The sequence below is a fragment of the Terrapene carolina genome, unplaced genomic scaffold (genome assembly GCF_002925995.2).
Source record: "Terrapene carolina triunguis isolate 2854851 unplaced genomic scaffold, T_m_triunguis-2.0 Scaffold132, whole genome shotgun sequence".
Classification (NCBI taxonomy): domain Eukaryota; kingdom Metazoa; phylum Chordata; order Testudines; family Emydidae; genus Terrapene; species Terrapene triunguis.
The window spans coordinates 2,053,156-2,071,050 of NW_020664483.1; the positions used below are offsets into that span (position 1 = coordinate 2,053,156).

At 50.7% G+C, this 17,895-nt stretch overlaps 1 protein-coding gene across 1 annotated transcript in view; it reads right to left on the bottom strand.

Moving 5' to 3' along the window:
- Nucleotides 1-9,793: 9,793 nt before the first annotated feature.
- Nucleotides 9,794-17,895, bottom strand: part of DHX57 (DExH-box helicase 57) — a 32,142-nt gene continuing 24,040 nt past the window's right edge. The window contains exons 18-24 of the mRNA XM_024203964.2: nucleotides 16,323-16,418; nucleotides 16,147-16,230; nucleotides 15,442-15,576; nucleotides 13,659-13,733; nucleotides 12,415-12,549; nucleotides 10,695-10,895; nucleotides 9,794-10,557 (exon numbers count right to left, since the gene is read on the bottom strand). Of these exons, the coding sequence (XP_024059732.2) occupies nucleotides 10,414-10,557; nucleotides 10,695-10,895; nucleotides 12,415-12,549; nucleotides 13,659-13,733; nucleotides 15,442-15,576; nucleotides 16,147-16,230; nucleotides 16,323-16,418 (870 nt within the window). The 3' untranslated portion in view covers nucleotides 9,794-10,413. The remainder of the gene's footprint in view (nucleotides 10,558-10,694; nucleotides 10,896-12,414; nucleotides 12,550-13,658; nucleotides 13,734-15,441; nucleotides 15,577-16,146; nucleotides 16,231-16,322; nucleotides 16,419-17,895) is intronic.

The window sequence follows — 17,895 nt, forward strand, 5'->3', positions numbered from 1 at the left end:
GCAGGGCTAAACGGGGGACTATCAAGTAGACACGGGGGTGGGCTGACCTCTCTGTACAGCATGAGCAGAGTTGCAAACACTTGCAATTTTAGTGTCTCTCCCTCTCTCATTATTCGGGGTTTTCCTTGAAGCCTCTGTTGCTGGAGCTGTGCAAATCTCAGCCTCCAGAGTTTTTTAAGCCGAACTCTAGACCTCCTGGTTTCGGGCAGAAACGTAAAACCATAACCCAGCAGCTGCCAGCAGGCTCAGGGAAAGCCCCACACCGAATTGTTTAGTTAAAGGTCAGACGTAACCAAGCCCTCCTGCTTTTAGGCTGCGTGGGCTTCGGGACACAGCATCAGTGAGCCCATAACTGGCCACTGTGTCCCGGGCTGGGGGGGCCACACGGCCAGGAGCTGCTACACATTGGAAAGGGTTCAGAAAAGAGCCACACACGTTTAAATGGCTGGAAAACCCTCCTGCCAGCACCGGGCCTGAGCGGCAGGCTGGCACCATGCTCCTTCCATAAACCCTGCCTGCCTCGGAGCGCCTGCCTCCTCCGGACACGACAGGCCTAGGCAGGGAGACATGGGGAGGGAAATGCTCTGGGTGAGGGGCAGAGAGGGACCCAAGGCTAGGAGAGCAGAGGCAGCGCAAAGGGCCCTGAGGCTGGCCAGAGGGAGGGCAGAAGGGCGGTACACAGAGACTGACCTGATTTCTCCAGCTGGCTGCTTTGCAGGGCCAAGGGGGTCAGCACCACAGCACAGAGCCAGCTGGAGCTTCGTCAAGCCAGTGACATAACGAAGGTCAGCAAATGGGCCTGCTTCAGCCAGCGGAAGGGTCTGTGGGACTCCTACTGCTTGAACCCACCTTGTACCATGGTTGCCACAGCAAAAGGCGCGGGGCGGGGGAGCGTGGTGAAGGGTCTTAGCCATACAGAGCGTTACCTGCTGCCGTGAGTGTGAACGGAGAAACAGCCTACATGTGCCCCAAGGCCTGTGAGCGGCCATGGGGCAGCGAGGGAGAGGTACTGTGGGCGACGGGCAGCAGCAGCCAGGCATTGTATCCGCGGTTCAGGTGGTTGGGGGTCAGGCGCCCTTTGATCGCCCGGCCGCAGAGCAGGCAGTGTGTGACTATAAACGGGGGCAAACTCGCTGCCGCATGGGCTGTAACACCTCACGTTGATGCCAAGGGCAGGGGGCTGGGGCTCTGAGCCTGCTGCCTTCTCCCACTGCTATCTACCCCTCGTAGCTTCTCCAGTCCCTGCCGTGCCCCTGGCCCCGGGCTGTATGCAGGCTGGACACACCCACCCAGTTAGGAGGCCTTGTCTACACACACACGTGCACTGGTTTAGTTAAGCTGGTGCAGTCAAACCCGTGGACACGCTTGTTTTGGTTTAAGCCTAGCTTACTGTGGGTTCACATAACCCTGTTCCCAAACAACTTTAGCTAAACGGCAATAAGCCCCTTTTACACTGGGTGCTCCACCTGGGGGCTGGCACTGATTTAACTAATGGGGTTACATTTACACCTTTAGCCTAGTGCACCGTCTCTCTGTATTCACACCCCGATAGGCAGAAACACAACACAGCGCGAAGGCCACTTTGAACCATGAGCTGAGCGTCTGCACCCCCTCACGGACTCAGGCCAGACGCCCACCTTGGTGAGCAGAGCAGGCTGAGGGGCTTCGCTCGCCTGCAGGGGGCCAGCCGAAAGCTACAGGCAATACAGCCATAGCTGGGGCCTCGCTGCAGGACCCCCACTGCCTCTCCAGCGTTGGGGCCTAGCCTCCGTTACGCCCCTCGCTGGCCAGTACCTGCTAGCGCTGCCCCGATGCAGTCCCCTTGAGGAGCAGCGGAAGCAGCTGTACTGGTGGAGCCCAGCCTGCATGGGAGGGGGTTTGCTCTGCTCCAGGTGCCCCCAGGCCAGTAACAGCAGTGATGGCGTCATTGCCCCAGAGCGTGAGGAAGCACACAACACGTGGTGATCCCGAGTGCCCACAGCTGGCCAGCGCTAGCTCGATGCTGCTTTTTATATGCACCGGGGGTCACACCGGTGCAAAGCTGTTAAAATTGGGGCTAGTTCCCCCTCAGCGATGGTCTCTGCGTCAGCGTGGTGGCCGGGCTGTGGCTGGTGGCCAGTGGGGCTCCCGCCACAAGCCTGTCCCATGGCCCCTACCTTGTGTGCGCTATTCAGTGCATCGTTCCCTCCTTCTCGCAGCTTTGCTCCTGGCGGGGGCTGTCCAGTCAGTCCCTCTTGCTGTCTCGGGGTTTAGGGGCTGTCAGACCCTGCAGACCTTTCTGGGTTAGCCCCTGCAGCCAGCACTGCCTGAGGCGGGGGGGGGGGGCTTGCAGAAAGAACAAGGATTTTTCCTCCCTTTTGTTCACACAGCTGTAAATAAAGTCACACGCTGTACATTAATGCGCCCTCAGCCCCCGGCGCGGAGCCACCAGTAAGGCTGCTGCTGAATTCAGGGCTCTAGTCTCCCCTTTGGACCTCAAACCTGTCCCAGCAGGAATGGAGGTGAACGCGCTGCCCACAGCTACCCCTGAGCCGTGAGTTCACCCCCACCCCAGCGGGCCTCTAGGGTGCTTATGGGGCCCCCGCGGTGCACACTGGCAGAGACTGGGGGAGGCTTGCCCAGCAGTTTGCACTGTCCCTTACACCCTGGAAACACTCTCCCCCCGCTTACACCCACTTTGCACTGGAGTCAGCGGCTGCAGGAAGAGGCAGGCAGCGGCATGGCCGGCCCTGTATTCCTCGAGTGCTGGCAGGGAGCATACATGGGGCTCAGGGGGACTGTGAGGGAAAGCTAGGGAAACAGTATCTTTGGAAACAGGTGTCACTGCCCCGGTGCTGTATTACGTGCTGGCACCTTTGTAGCGCTCTGTCCGAAATGATGGCACTGGCTCTTAACTGCAGACGCTACACCTGGAGCAACTCTGTTAATTTCCTTCTCAGCCAAGCAAAGTGTTCTGACCGGGAGCCAGGCCTTCTGCTCCCCGGTCCTGTCTGCCCGGCCCTGTTCCCGGGGCCCACGGCTCCACCTCCATCCGTTCTGCGCATTCGTTAGGAAAGCCACTCTAGAATGTTTACACATCGCAACTAGAATGTACAACTACCACCAAGGACGGCGAAGCTGGGCTAACTGCATGGCAAACGTCTCAGCCATCCAGCCTGGCATGCGTCACAGAGACCCTGCTGTGTACAAATCCACCTGCCAACCGCCGGATCATGTCCTGGACCAGCTGATGATGCATCAGACGCAGCTGTCATCATTAGCTTTGTTCTGAAAAGGGGATTGTCAATCATGCCATTAAAAGCCTGCCTATCTTTTCATTGGTGTCTTCTGCCCTTTATTTGGTTTCATCCAGGTGATGTGCTGTTAGGGAACGGAGCCCATCTCTTCGCGTGACAGCAGACAGGTACCTCTGGGAAAATCCCGTTACATAAAGTTACAGCTGTTTCAACCGGAGCTCGTAGTGGTTTCCCAGTCCTCGAGCCAGGGCCACCTCATGGCAACCTGCCCCCACTGCATCATTCCCAAGTTCCCCAGAGAGCTCAAAGTTTTCTGATTCCTCTCGAGATCTCCACAACGGTCTGTTCTCCCCTCCATACTGCACCCACTCCCCGTCTCTCCGCTGTACCCAGCCAGAGCATTCCCTGAGTCCCAGACTTTGCTCAATGGCCCCACTCCCTACCTATGGGGACTCTCCTTAGCCCCTGCAGGCCCAGCCTTGGGTGAGAGAAGGGTTCTCAGGCCCTGGCCGCTCCCTGCTGGGTCCACTCTAACCTACGCTTCATGACTTTCCCTCCTCAGCATGCCCCAGCAGACGTTGCTCCTCTGCAGACCGTATTCCTTAAGGGGAGTAAGGCCCAACAAGGGAGGAGAGGGGGTTTGAGAGCCAGAATGATTCTGAGATGTCTGGGGGAAGGAGCGTGGCAGCAGAGTCAGAGGCATGGAGAGCGAGGGCCTTTTAGCCAGCAAGCGCACATCCGTCTGCGATGCATTCAGGTGGAGGAACCAAGGGCTGGTAGAAGGCGTCAACAGCCATGTGGACAAGGATGAGCCCATTGACACAGTGTACTTCAGAAAGCCTTAGACCACGTTCCTTCACCAAAGGCTTGTAAGCAAAGTGAGCGGTCCTGGGATCAGAGGGAAAGGCCTCTCCTGGATCAGTGTCTGGTTAAAAAATAGGAAACAAAGGCTAGAAGTAAAAAAACAGAGGTAAATAATTTGCCAGAGAACGTTGTGAAGGCCACAGGATGGTGTCCCTAGCCTCTGTTTGCCAGAAGCTGGGCATAGGCGACAGGGGATGGATCACTTGATGATTCCGTGTTCTGTTCATTGCCGCTGGGGCACCTGACATTGGCCACTGTCGGAAGACAGGATACTGGGCTAGATGGACCTTTGATCTGACCCCCTATGGCTGTTCTTAAATAACGGGGTCCCTCAAGGAGGTGTACTGGGACCGGTGCTGTTCAACATACTTATAAATGATCTGGAAAAGGGGGTAAACAGGGAGGTGGCAAAGTTTGATACAAAATTACTTAAGTCGAAAGCAGGCTGCGAAGAGCTACAATGGGATCTCGCAAACTTGGGTGACTGAGCAACAAGATGGCAGATGAAATGCTGTGTTGAGAAATGCAAAGTGATGCACATTGGAAAACAGACTCCCAACTATTCCTATAAAATGATGGGTCTAATTAGCTGTTACCACTCAAGAAAGATCTTGGAGTCATTGTGGATAGTTCTCTGAAAACATCCACTCAATGTGCAGCACAGTCAAAAAAGCGAACAGAATGTTAGGAACAGGATAGATGACAGAAAATATTGTAATGCCACTGTATAAAGCCATGGTTCGCTCTCCCCTTGAATCCCGCGTGCAGTTCTCATCACACACACACCCCCAATCACAAACTAGATATATTAGACTTAGAAATAGTACAGAAACGAGCAGCAAAAATGTTTAGGGGGACGGACCAGTTTGGATACGAGGCGAGATTAAAAAGACTGGGCCTCTTCGGCTTGGAAAAGAGACGGCTCAGGGAGGGGCTATGCTAGAGGGCTATAAACTCATGACTGGGGTGGCAAAAGTAAATGGGGAAGTGTTATTATCCCCTTCAGCTCACACAAGAAGCAGGGCTCACCCAATGAAATTAACGGGCTGAAGGTTTCAAACAAACATAAGGACGTACTTCACCCACCACACGGTCAGCCTGTGGAACGCATCGCCAAGGGATGTTGTGGAGGCCAAAAGCCTAACTGGGTTCAAAAAAGAATTAGGTACGTTCAGGAGCCTAGGTCCTGCCATGGCGATTAGCCAGGATAGTCAGGGATGCAACCCCATGCTCCAGGTGTCATTAAGCTCTGACTGGCAGCAGCTGGGACTGGGCGACGGGATGGATCACTCGATGCCTTGTTCTGTTCATTCCCTCTGAAGCATCTGGTCCTGGCTGCTGCTGGAAGGCAGGACATTGGGCTAGATGGACCATTGGGCTGACCCAGTCTGGCCGTTCTTATGTAGCTCCAAGGTGGGGGTGGGATCGGAGCATGAGTCCTGGGTGCAGCGCTCAGCCCCGCATAGGAGGAGGTGGGGAGTGGGACATCCCACAGGCAGACAGAGGACAAGCTCTGAGCTGGGGGGGGGGAGTTTCACATGTGGTGAATGGGAAGGAATGAATAGGGGATGGTTGGAAAAGCAGGATTCAAGGCAAGTGGGCAAGAGAAGCGCTAGTAGGGACCTGCTGCAGGGCAGCACCCCGTGCCCCTCTCCAGCCCCCCGAAGGGCCTCAAACCGCTCCCGCCCTCTGACCCTCAGCCTGCCTCACCTTACAGAAGCATCCATCAGTCTCCTGGCTCACACTCCCTGGCCCTGCCTGGGCGCAGAGTCCGATGGCCCCGCACAGTGGCAGGCGTGGCACAAAGCTGCCTCGGACCCTGTGCCATACGCCCTGGCTTGCTTTGTGGCAAGACCAAGTTGCATGGCACTGCCCTTCCCAGGCCTGGCTGCCGGCGCTGCCGTGTTTCCAACACTGGGACTGGTGGGGATCAGCTGGCTCAGCTCCGGGTGAGACGCTCTGGGCCAAGCCGGCGGGTGGGTGCGCGCGTTGAGGGCCTGGGGGTTGCTGTCCTTCCCAGAGGGGTTACATTCGAATGTGGGCAGACGTTTGGAACCACGGAGCACTCACAGATCAGTTGGCTACAGCGGGTTGCAAGCACTAGGTGCATAACAATACAGTAAGGAACCAAGCTTCAGTGACTGCGCAATGTGGTGAGGGGTGGGATCACTTAACCCGAACGGGTCTCAGGTCCCACCGATTCCCCATCGCCCACAGGCTCAGCTGGTTCCAGATGGCAGCTCCCAACCCCGGGCAGCGACAGCGGGCGGCGGTGCCCACGGTCCTGCCAGCTCCCGGCAGGTCTGTGTGATTCGTGTAACGCCACTCGGCAAGCGGGGCTCAATCCTGCTCTCGGTGAGCTGGAGCCGGAGACCTACTAGGACCAAGCAGTGATCAGTGCTGGCCAGCTGGGGGCTGCTCCCGGCCCCAGCCCCCCCTTGGCTCAGCTGTCTGCTCTGGCCTCCCCTTTGAGCTCTTGGGGGGCAGAGCCTACCCCTTACTGTGCTGCCCTCCCCCGGCTCAGAGACCTAAAGGCCAGGAATTCCCCTTCCCCCGAGCCGCCTCCACCTGCGCTGAGCCTGCAAGGCTCCCGCGGAAGGGAAGTGTGTGGGGGGCAGGGAGATACAGGGAGAGATGAGAGGAGGGGACCAGCTGCTGTCCCAGGCTCAAGCTACCGAGGGGGGAGCTGGGGCCTGGCGCCAGCCCAGACAAGGTGCCAAGCTGGACCCCAGGCCTGAGGCTCGCTCTGTGTACGGAGCAGGGGGACAAAGGCGCTGCAAAGGTGGGGGCTGGTTTATTTGCCGGCGGCGGTGTTGTGGGATGGGGGAAGGAAACAGCCCACGCCAGGCACCGCACCCGGACCCAGTGGGGCTGCCCCATGCAGCTCAGCCTGCAAAGGCGATGGGGCGGGAGTGAAGCCCTGGGGGGCAGGGCGGCCGGACACACCCCATGAAAGGGAGCCGACAGAGCCGTGACACTGGGACCCTTTCCTGGCAGCGAAGGCGCAGGCGAGGAAGGGTTAATGGGGGCGCTCTGGGCCGCAAAAGAGCAACTTGATAAAAAGAAACTGACATGAAATTTAGGCTAGAAAAAAACCCAGATTAACGGTGCTGGCAGAGCACAGCCCGGCCTGGGACGAGCTTTCCACACAGCGCTCTGCCAGTGCCCCTCACTCCTGACCCTGCTAGCCCAGTCCTGGGCTCCACTCCCTCCCCACTGCTCTGCCAATGCCTCTCAGGCCTGACTTGATGCCCCTGGCCCTAGAGTCGTCCCCCTCCCGCAGCTCTGCTGATGCCCCTCAAGCCCGACCCGCAGTTTTCCCTATTACACGGTGTTTACCAGCCTCCTTGATTACTAACCGCCTAGAAAGTGTTGCAGCAGCCTCATGCACTAGAACCTCACCCTGCTTCTGTCCAGAAATCTGCATTAAACGCCTCTGTCAGACAAACCTCAGCAGCGCCACGTTACGTCACAGCTCATGCCCCACCGCTGCAGCCTTCTGAACTGAGAACCCTCAACGCCATAGTCCTCGGAACGGAGAGTAAGCACATGGTCAAGCTCTCAGCAGGCTCTTCTGAGCTGGGAGAGGCCAGCTCTGCTCACATAAGATCTTTGTGTTCAGAGGATCCCCTTCATGTTATGACCTTATTTCAAACCAGGACTGAGGCCTGGAGTAAAATTCTCCAGTTAATTCTTGGTAAGCAGGCACTGCTGCCATGCACGGAGCAGGACCTCTAGTGCTCTCACTTTGGAAGGCAGCTACTGGCTCTCAGCGCTCTGTCACAGGCCGGCACAAAGGTTCAGAATCTTCCTCTTTGCCAAGGCACATTAGGTTCATCCAGCCATTAGAGCCTCTCATGCTAGCCCGGCCCTTCTTCACAGCGGTGGTGGGGCTGCAGTCACATAGGAGCACACGAGTCATGCTGAAAGAGAGGACGAGCTTTGGAAAGCGAGATGTGTCTGTGGCCAGAACTGTTACACGTTTCTCCTTCCAACAACTCTGAGTGGACGCCGAAAGAATCCAGCTGCAAGTGGCCCCCTGGACTCCTAAGAGTGCAGGATGTCGCCGCTTGGAATCGCAAGGTACCAATTCCAGCTCGAGGGGACAGCCCCACACTAGCTCTGATCAAGGGAGCTCACTGAACAGCAGTGGCGCTGCAGCAGTGCATGTCGTGGGAGGGACTGGAAGTACCTCGGGTGGGATCGGACTCGGCAGCTAGCCCCTCCTGTGACTCACACCACTGCAGCAACACGTCTATTTTTAGTGAATTCGCTCGCTCAGAGCTACCCGGGGTATGTCTCCTTGCGCCGCGAATCACAGCCCTGCTCCAGGTGCCGACTCACCCTAGTCAGTAGGGCTATTGGCCTTGAATGACCCAAGCAAAACTTTGTGCTAACCTCATTACAGGCAGGAGACCAGCACGAAAAGGGACAGAGCAATAATCCTTTAGCCTTCGCTGCAAGAACACAAAACGGGAGGGGGAGCGGAAGGACACCAGCGGTGACAGCAACATCTCCATCACTTTCAGCTGAATGTGAAACGGGGCATCAGCTTTCCTTTCTCAGCTCCAGCTGCGGGACCCTAGTGCCGGTACCAGGTAAAAGCTGCTTCTCATGAGCTGGTGGCTGGTAAAGCTTGGAGAGGCATTTCCCACAGGCCTGGAAAGGATTCTTTTCTCTCTCCCCACTTGCTTCTAGATGAGCACATACAGCAAATGTGCAAGCGATTCTAGGAGACAGAGGACATCAGTATTTTCATCTTCAGCTATTCCGGACGGTGGACAAGGGCTGCCCAGTTAATATGGCGTCCCTAGTGTTTCATTAACTCCAGTGCACAGTGTTAGGGTAACAATTTCCCAAAGGGAAAAAACAGGACACTGGCCTGTTCCCCACCCCCGTTGGGCTGGCGTGAGCAGCTCGTCCGAGCCCTACCTGCCCCCTGTGTGCTTGAACCCTGGCTTCCCTCTCCCTCTGGGAGCCCAGCCTCCCCCACTGCATGGCTAGCTTCGCTGCTCGCCCCCCAGCACGTTCCTCTGCACCGCACCCCACTTCTTTGACAAAAGTGGGCATTGGCTTTGGATGTAGCCATGTGTGTGCAAGTCCCAGCTCCCTGAGCAGACACACCCTAGAAGAGTGGTCCCCAAACTGTGGGGTACGCCCCACTACGGGGGTGCAGAAGAATGTTCAGGGGGGTGCGCAGCAGGGCCGAGGCCAGCCCCCATGGGGGGTGGGGAGGGAACACCTCCCAGCCCCACTCCACCCCCAGCCGCAGCCCCGCCCCCTGCTCCAGCCCCAGTCTGGCTCCGCCCTCAATCCCTCTTCACCCCCAGGCCAGCTCTGCCTCTAGCCCCAGCTCCTCCCCCATCCCTGCCTTCAGCCCAAGCTCCTCAGCTGCGGAAGCTGGGCTGTGCAGTAATGGGTGGGGGGGCATGGACAGATTCCATCACTGGTATGGGGGAGAGGGGGCACGACAGGAGAAGTTTGGGCACCACTGCTCTATAACAATCATGGTGCAACCCCACTACACCCGGGCAGGATACGAAATCGTAGTGGGACTTGTCAGAGCCAGGTTCAAACGAGCACAAACATTCAGCTCAATGAATAACTAGGGGCAGACCAGCTTAGCACACTGATGAGGGACCAGCACACTTAGTTGTAAAGACAATCCACTAGTTTAATGACCAACTCACGTACTAGTCCTGAAATTGAGCTCATTTAACATCTGCTGTATCCTAAAATGATTGATAAGTGCAGATGTCAGACTAAACAGCTGGGGAAGGTGCAATTCTTGGCCAAGTAGTTTATACTGAATTTAGAAAAGTTCTGGGCAGCCTGACCAGGTAACACGCGCGCTCTCTCCGCCCAGATAATTATGTTGCTCCAAGGGCAAGCTGCATGGCACGTGATTCCTTGATCTTCCTCACAAAAGTCAGCTGAAAGTGCTATACCGGAAAAAATACAACACCGACAACAATGAGACTACATAAAACATACTCCCAGCACTTAACAGAATTCATTTTTTTTTTAAAAACAAATTCTATGCTTTTCTTCTCTGATTTGGAGTTTTCTATTACTATCACGAGAATTGCCAGCTTCCCATTCCCTAGTTTGTTCTGTGAGCCCTTTAATTTTGGGCAGAAGTCATTTTGCTTAGGTTTATTTCTTTAACTATTTTCTGAAAGCTAAAATGGCATTTACCAATTTAGCTCTACCAGGATCAGCGCCACACTCTGACAGTACAAAAACACTGCGGTACCAGAATCCATTTCCGAGCAGCAGTTAGCAGTAGGTCTTTATAAAAGTGCTTCTCAGATTACTGGGTGGTCACAAGCTTTACAATCATACTAATGATACGGGATCCTCGCGGGCACGTGCATAAATCCATGCTGGGATTCTTGATCTTATCCTGGAGTAACTGGTCTAGTTCACAGCGCAGTTCTTTCACCAGCTCTGCCACCTGAAGCAAACAGGGAAACACCCCCCCAAATATCATGAAATGACTTCTCCTCTGTACTCTACATCTGCATGTTCTGCATGTTGCAGAAGCAGAGCAAGGTTTGAAGCACTCACAATCTTGCTCGTGGGTTTCATTACCTGGTGGGAGGCTGCTGCGAAACGAATCCATCCGTCATCAAGCGAAATGACAAACTCCCCCCGTTGCAGCTGCACATGGACCTGCCCTCCTCCAAACAAGACCAGCGGGTACACCGACACCATGCTGCAGTCCCGGATGAACACACGGCTGGTTTTGATCTTCTCATGGTACACCAAGTAGGGGCTGTCAAAGTGCCTGGTCTGGAACATTCAATGCCAGAAGATTGCAGTCAGTTAGGAGTAAGAATGGTGATTACATTAGTGTCACTGAGCGCACATGTTCAGTCAGTTAAGGAATAAATCTGATTCCCATTCCCCTGCAGATTACGGGCTTGCTCGCTGCCCTGTGCATATAAAACAGCATATACAATTTATTTTTATTATAAAAAAATAATCTTAAATGTTTTAGACACACAAACGTCTCTTATCTTATTATAGTCCTAGCCTTCACAACCCCCTCAGGCAAAGAGTTCCACAAGTTGACTGTGCGCTGTGTGAAGAACTTCCTTTTATTTGTTTTAAACCTACTGCCCATTAATTTAATTTGGTGGCCCCTAGTTCTTGTATTATGGGAATAAGTAAATAACTTTTCCTTATCTACTTTCTCCACATCACTCATGATTTTATATACCTCTATCATATCCCCCTTTAGTCTCCTCTTTTCCAAGCTGAAAAGTCCTAGCCTCTTTAATCTCTCCTCATATGGGACCCGTTCCAAACCCCTAATCATTTTAGTTGCCCTTCTCTAGTGCCAGTATACCTTTTTTGAGATGAGGAGACCACATCTGTACACAGTATTCGAGATGTGGGCGTACCATCGATTTATATAAGGGCAATAACATATTCTCCGTCTTATTCTCTCTCCCCTTTTTAATGATTCCTAACATCCTGTTTGCTTTTTTGACCGCCTCTGCACACTGCGTGGACATCTTCAGAGAACTATCCACGATGACTCCAAGATCTTTTTCCTGATTAGTTGTAGCTAAATTAGCCCCCATCATACTGTATGTATAGTTGGGGTTATTTTTTCCAATGTGCATTACTTTACATTTATCCACATTAAATTTCATTTGCCATTTTGTTGCCCAATCACTTAGTTTTGTGAGATCTTTTTGAAGTTCTTCACAGTCTGCTTTGGTCCTAACTATCTTGAGCAGTTTAGTATCATCTGCAAACTTTGCCACCTCACTTTTTACCTCTTTCTCCAGATCATTTATCTCATATGAAGAAGTGATACTGTGCATTTCAACAGTGAATTATTTACAAATAAAGTATTTCAGTGGTAGAAATATGAGCCCACATGTTCAGTCAATTTGCCTGTGTAAAGATGCTACATGCATAAACAGTTGCCATTTCATGCACAATTCCTGAGATTGCATGGACAATTGTGGTGGTCCTACAGGCACAATCCCCTGCAATTGCGGTAACTCTGCATGAATGTGTGTTCTTGCAATTGTGAAAATCTGGGCCATGAAGTTGCTTGACCCTGCAAACTTAACTTCATAATTTGAGTTTCTGTCGTCTATTGTAATAGAGGTTCTTACCTGTGATCTGTGCCATTCTTTAAAACCCATCACTGAGAGGATTTCAATCATGCCGTTGCTGTATTTTTAAGACTGGTCAGTGCTCTAGTTCATAATCCAAGCAGCATTTAGTTGAAGTAATGTCTTTTTTTAAAATGTAGACAATGTATTTTACTGAGTTGGAAAAAAATCCTTACTTGATAATTCACCGAGGAAGGATGAATGTGAACGTAACCGTCATTTTTTGTAACGAACTTCAACTCCTCTGCCTTTGGGTGCAATTTAACTGCTCCTGCACTGGTATACTGGTATTTCCCCTCGGGGGTTTTCACCTAAAAGTGAAGATAATAAATAGTAACAAAATAAATCTCTCTCTTTCTCTTTCACATCTCCTGCCCCAAGTAAGCAGTCTTTCCCCACGTCTATTACTATGGCAACACCAACATGAATCACAGAATATCAGGGTTGGAAGGGACCTCAGGAGATCATCTAGTACAACCCCCTGCTCAGAGCAGGAACATCCCCAACTAAATCATCCCAGCCAGAGCTTCGTCAAGCCTGACCTTAAAAACCTCTAAGGAAGGAGATTCCACAGCCTCCCTAGGTAACCCATTCCAGTGCTTCACCACCCTCTTAGTGAAAAAGTTTTTCCTAATATCCAACCTAAACCTCCCCGCTTAGTATTACGGTAGACATTAAGAAAGGCTTCTGTGTTGCATTCCAGCTTGCATCTAACCCAATATTTTCAGTTGCTCATAACTCTCAAACAAATGCCTTTTAGGATACGGTTTTGCTTGGTCTCAGCCCAGAGGTGACTTTGGAAGCATCTAGACCCCATTACCAGAGTACAGTCAGCCCTCTGCAAAACTACTCGATACAGTTTGGGGGTCGGTTTTAAAACGTTCCAGCTTTCGTCCCAGAATTCATTTCCTTCTGCTCATGTTCAGACTGTGGCGTATGGTGGTTACTGATGCATGTGCCTGGCATCTTAAGATCACTCTCAAAATAGAAGTCTTGGAATAACAACAGTAGCCGGCTACATGAGTTTGTAAACGGGAGTTCAGTTGCCAAGGCCTAAAGCAATAGGGGCAGCATGCTCGGTGGAGGTATCATAGCCTTAAACTGGAGGCAGTCTGTCTCCTGCTGAGAATAGCCTACCTTAATTGATGACCCTTGTTAGAGTTGGTATGGCAACACCCATTTTTCATGTTCTCTGTGTATATATAATCTTCCTACTGTACTTTCCACTGCATGTATTTTCCATTCCGATGAAGTGGGTTTTAGCCCACGAAAGTTTAGGCTCAAATAAATTTGTTAGTCTCTAAGGTGCCACAAGTACTCCTCGTTCTTTTTGCAGAATCAAAGCATTCAGTCCAGATCTGCCAGTCAAAAGGGAGCGGGACGCAAACGAAGATGGAAAAGGAAAAAAGCACCCTCTTACCTGGACAACATTGGGATACAGAGCAGCACATAATATTGCTGATATCAACTTGATGTTCTCTGCATTAGAGTTTGCCTGTGAAATAAATACATACAATAAGTACTACAATTCCAGGTTACTACCTACATGCCTTATACCAGTGACCCTTCAATGAAAACCGGGGATTTCTTGATTCACTATAGAACATGACTTCATATGAAAACTAAATTACTGACACTGTTGGTATCCTCCTTTTGAGCCAACTATGTAACTTCATATTCGGAGCAGTTAATGGATTCTGCACTCTTGACTACACTTTTTTTAACCTTTAATTAAACTAATTGCCAATTAATTTGCAATGGTTAATATGTTTGTCAGAGCTAATCTGGACACTCCTCAAACATTTATTCCATGCTACTAAGTAGTTGATCCCTAGGGTAAATCACAAACCATCCCAGGTCTGCATGATGATGTAGTCTCACCATTCTATGCTTGGTGTCCTGCTCCAGACCTGCCAGTCGACATAAGGAGATTCCACAGCTATTAAAACCTACATCAGCTGTCTCTACTGCTCCATGCGGCCTGCGTGATCTCCTTAGCAAAGCACACTCCTGCTTTCATAGGGCTGAAATGCCCTCAACCACATCTAATACCCAGTATCTATCTCCTGTTCCCAAAATGAGAGTTGCATTAATTGCAACATTTGGTATCAGTGCACAGATAATATGGCCATGAGTGAGGTATATGAACATATCTAGAATAGGTCATCGCTCCAGGTTGGATCCATGCCTTCACACTGTTTGGAATGTAGGCCATAGACAGAAATCTAGTGTGCACCAACCTGGAAGTGGGTTACTTTACTGACTTGGTGGGCTAAGATCACATCTGCACATGTGCCCAGAAAGAACAGACAAGTTATCCCACAATACGCTGTGAAAGAATTCACAAGACAGCTCTGATTAGAGCATGGATATGAACCATGAGCTGCTAAGAGCCATGGGAAATGCCTCCAGAAGGCCTAGCACCTGACCTGAATGAGTGCAGCACCAGTGTGGATCCAGCAACTCGAGTGTGATTGCTCTCACCTCTCACTCGGGCCGGACCAGTTTGAGTGGTCACACCAGTGTGCCAGTCACTCAAGTGAACTGTACAGCGTGGACAAGGCCTTAACTACTCCAGTGGTTAATTCCTTCAATTGATAATTAACTAGAAGTTAAAAACAGTCGGATGGTGCATACCAGACATTTGGTTTCCTTGGATCTATTATTCTCCCTGGATTCACTCATAGCGCCTTCCACCCTACAGAGCTGGCCAGGAGAGTGCAGCCATCCTTTCCAACATGGACCTCGCAACAGTCATCTACACCTCTGTCCCATTGCGATTACAGCTCTCATTAGGGCTATCCTGGAAAGCCGCACTAGGAGAGTGCAGAAAAGCGACCCACCTCCAATCGCACTGCCTGTGCAGATCCACGCTGTGGGAATTGCATGTCCTGCCACAGAGCCATGGCAGAGTGGTTATTCGTTAGACAGTGTGCATGCACCTCAGATTTGTTGCTGTAGAACCAAGAGTATAAAATCTCCCAGCAGCTAACTCCCTCAGTTAGCCCCAGACCTATGCTATAATACGAGTCTCCAAAGTAGAAGGGAGGAGGGATGGAAGATTGAAAAAGAAGAAAATGGCGACCACTAATCACATTGGATAGTGAGACAAGCCTGCTCCAGCAAGCACACCACACCGAACGTTGCTACAAAGGCCGATTAGAGACCAAAGCAGCAGTTTAAAGCACTAACGCTCCAGTTACCTCTTCTCCTGTAGCATCCAAAACACCGTCTCCTCGAGACCACCTCTTCTCCATGTCCCTGGCTCTTAACCCCTCCTTCACAAATCCAATGTCCGACAGCAGCTCTGTGAATTGCCTTTTTAGGCTCGCCATTTCCTACAAGTCAACAGAAAGCCTTGAAAAGTGCCACGTGCACGTGAGGTTAATTCACACCAGATTCCCCAGTTTAAACACCAATCGCAAGGACTATCCTTCGGCATCTCTCGCCATCACCTATGATCACTTCGGTTGCTTGCAGTAAGACAACCAGCGGATATGTGAGAACTCCAGGAAATGGCACCCATTTGAAGATGTTATCCAATCAAACAGAGTAGGGGGAGCTTGCAGTTAAGGTTGACTTAACTGGGTTAAAAAAACCCAGCTTTTGCCATTGTTCAGAACTTTCTCGAGCCAATTCCTTCTGAGCTGAAATATTCCAACACTGATCTGAGCCTCGGGTTGATTTTGAAGTTAAACATATCTGGTTACACTAGGATTACAGGCTCAGACAGTTGGCTGAAGTTACAGTCAGTAATATTTCCCAGCTCGCGGCTGAACTTGGAAGAAGATCTGAAGGATGGGGCAGGGAGAGGAGGTGAAATAAAGAGGGATGTGATTGACAAGATGATGGAGATTACTGTCTTTTTAAAAATAATCCTGAAAAATACCGAATCAAAACTGACTTACTTGAAGAACTCTTCCTGATAAGAAGTTCTCCCTGCAATAGCTGTAGCTTGCACGAGAACTTTCTTTGGTACTCAAGCGCCATCCCTAAATAATGGAAAAACCAAACTTTATGAATGATGCCTTGAATTTCAGAACACGGACACCCTTTGGATCTGGGTCACTGATTTTTAGCTCACCTTATAAGCCTGGAGAAGAGCCAGGTAATCACTGTTTCCTATTGCAAATTCCAGCTTTTTTTTGTTCGCTTCCTCCCTTTTATCCCATGGAGACACCTAAATAAATAGATTGACACATTTCATCTCTGCTTCTCCCGTCGTTGCTCAAAGCAGGTGCTTTATCATCGGGGATGCACGTTGTCTTTCTTACATGACCAGTAAGCTACTGATTGCAGTCCTCATATCCATGACAAAAAACGTTCACTAAGCAGTAACTGAAATCATCTGGGTATATTGCCTGCGCAGACTCCTGCTGTCGGAGTTGCATGCTGTGATCCATTGGTCCCAGAACCGTCCCAAAGCAATATATTCATTAGGGGAGGAACGCATACTGACCACAGATTTGATATTATAAAAAGCTTCACTTCCAGAACAGTCCTAAGCAACTCTGTTTCCCCTACTCTCAATAACGTAACTGTCAAGAAACAGAAGGAGGGAGGATCAGGCTGCATCTGCAGACGCAACATGCTGGGGAACAACCTTCCTTTCTCTTTCAGAGAACGGCCTCTGCGGACCTCACTGGAGGAGATTAGGAAGCATTAGGAAGGCCTTGTCTACACTAGAGAAAACCCTGAGCCTACCACCTTCCCACTTCTGACTGGGAATGAATGTCTCACAGCCGTAACACTTGAGAGGGGAATGCCCCTGCACCAGGCCCTCCATATGTCAATTGGTGGCTCAGGAAAGAAATAATTAAAAGCAGAGCCCTGCTCTGGACCTGCACAAGGCCAAAACCTATCAAAACCATATCTTTAAAACCCCTAACAATTTCATACAGTTAAAGCTAAAAGGAGAAATGTGCAATGGAGAAGGAAAGAGAAAGTCTGAAAGCCACCTATCTTCTATGGAAAGAGAATGGCTATGGGATGGGGCATTTTGGAACCATGGTTCAACAAAACAGATCTGCAGTTGACGTATGGGCACCAAACACAGTTATGCCGCTCTAATACATTCCAGACTTACACAACTCCGACTGTGAGGGATTTGCAGAGGCAATTTCATGATTGTATTGTCCACAATAGAGACTGTTGGTACCATTAACTATAGCTGGCAAAACCATATACTGAGATGGAATGCTCAGTCCTGATCTTTGATATGAGGTTGTATATTGCTTTAGACAGATATCTAAAAACTACAGAACATTGGACATACAGAACAGCAGCTGATTGGAATCAACATTATATTCAGAGCGCAGAACTGTCAGCTTCATAACCACCACAAACACTAACACCACTGCTTCCAAACACAGGTTGGCGTAGGATATGTAAAGCACACACCTATAATTTCACGAGGACTATTCCTTGCACACACATTCATAGATTGTATTTCTGGACTCAGCAAGAATTAAAAATTGAAGCTTTATGTACTAGTTAATATTTATAATCACTTCAAGCTTTGATCAATTTCATACTCTTGAACAGGACTGCTGTTCTCTTGGTGTTATTTTGGCCTCGACTTACATTATTTGAAAACAATAATTAGTTATTCTGCTCAAAAGAATTCCACCCTCCAGTAAAATATTATGTTCTTTTTA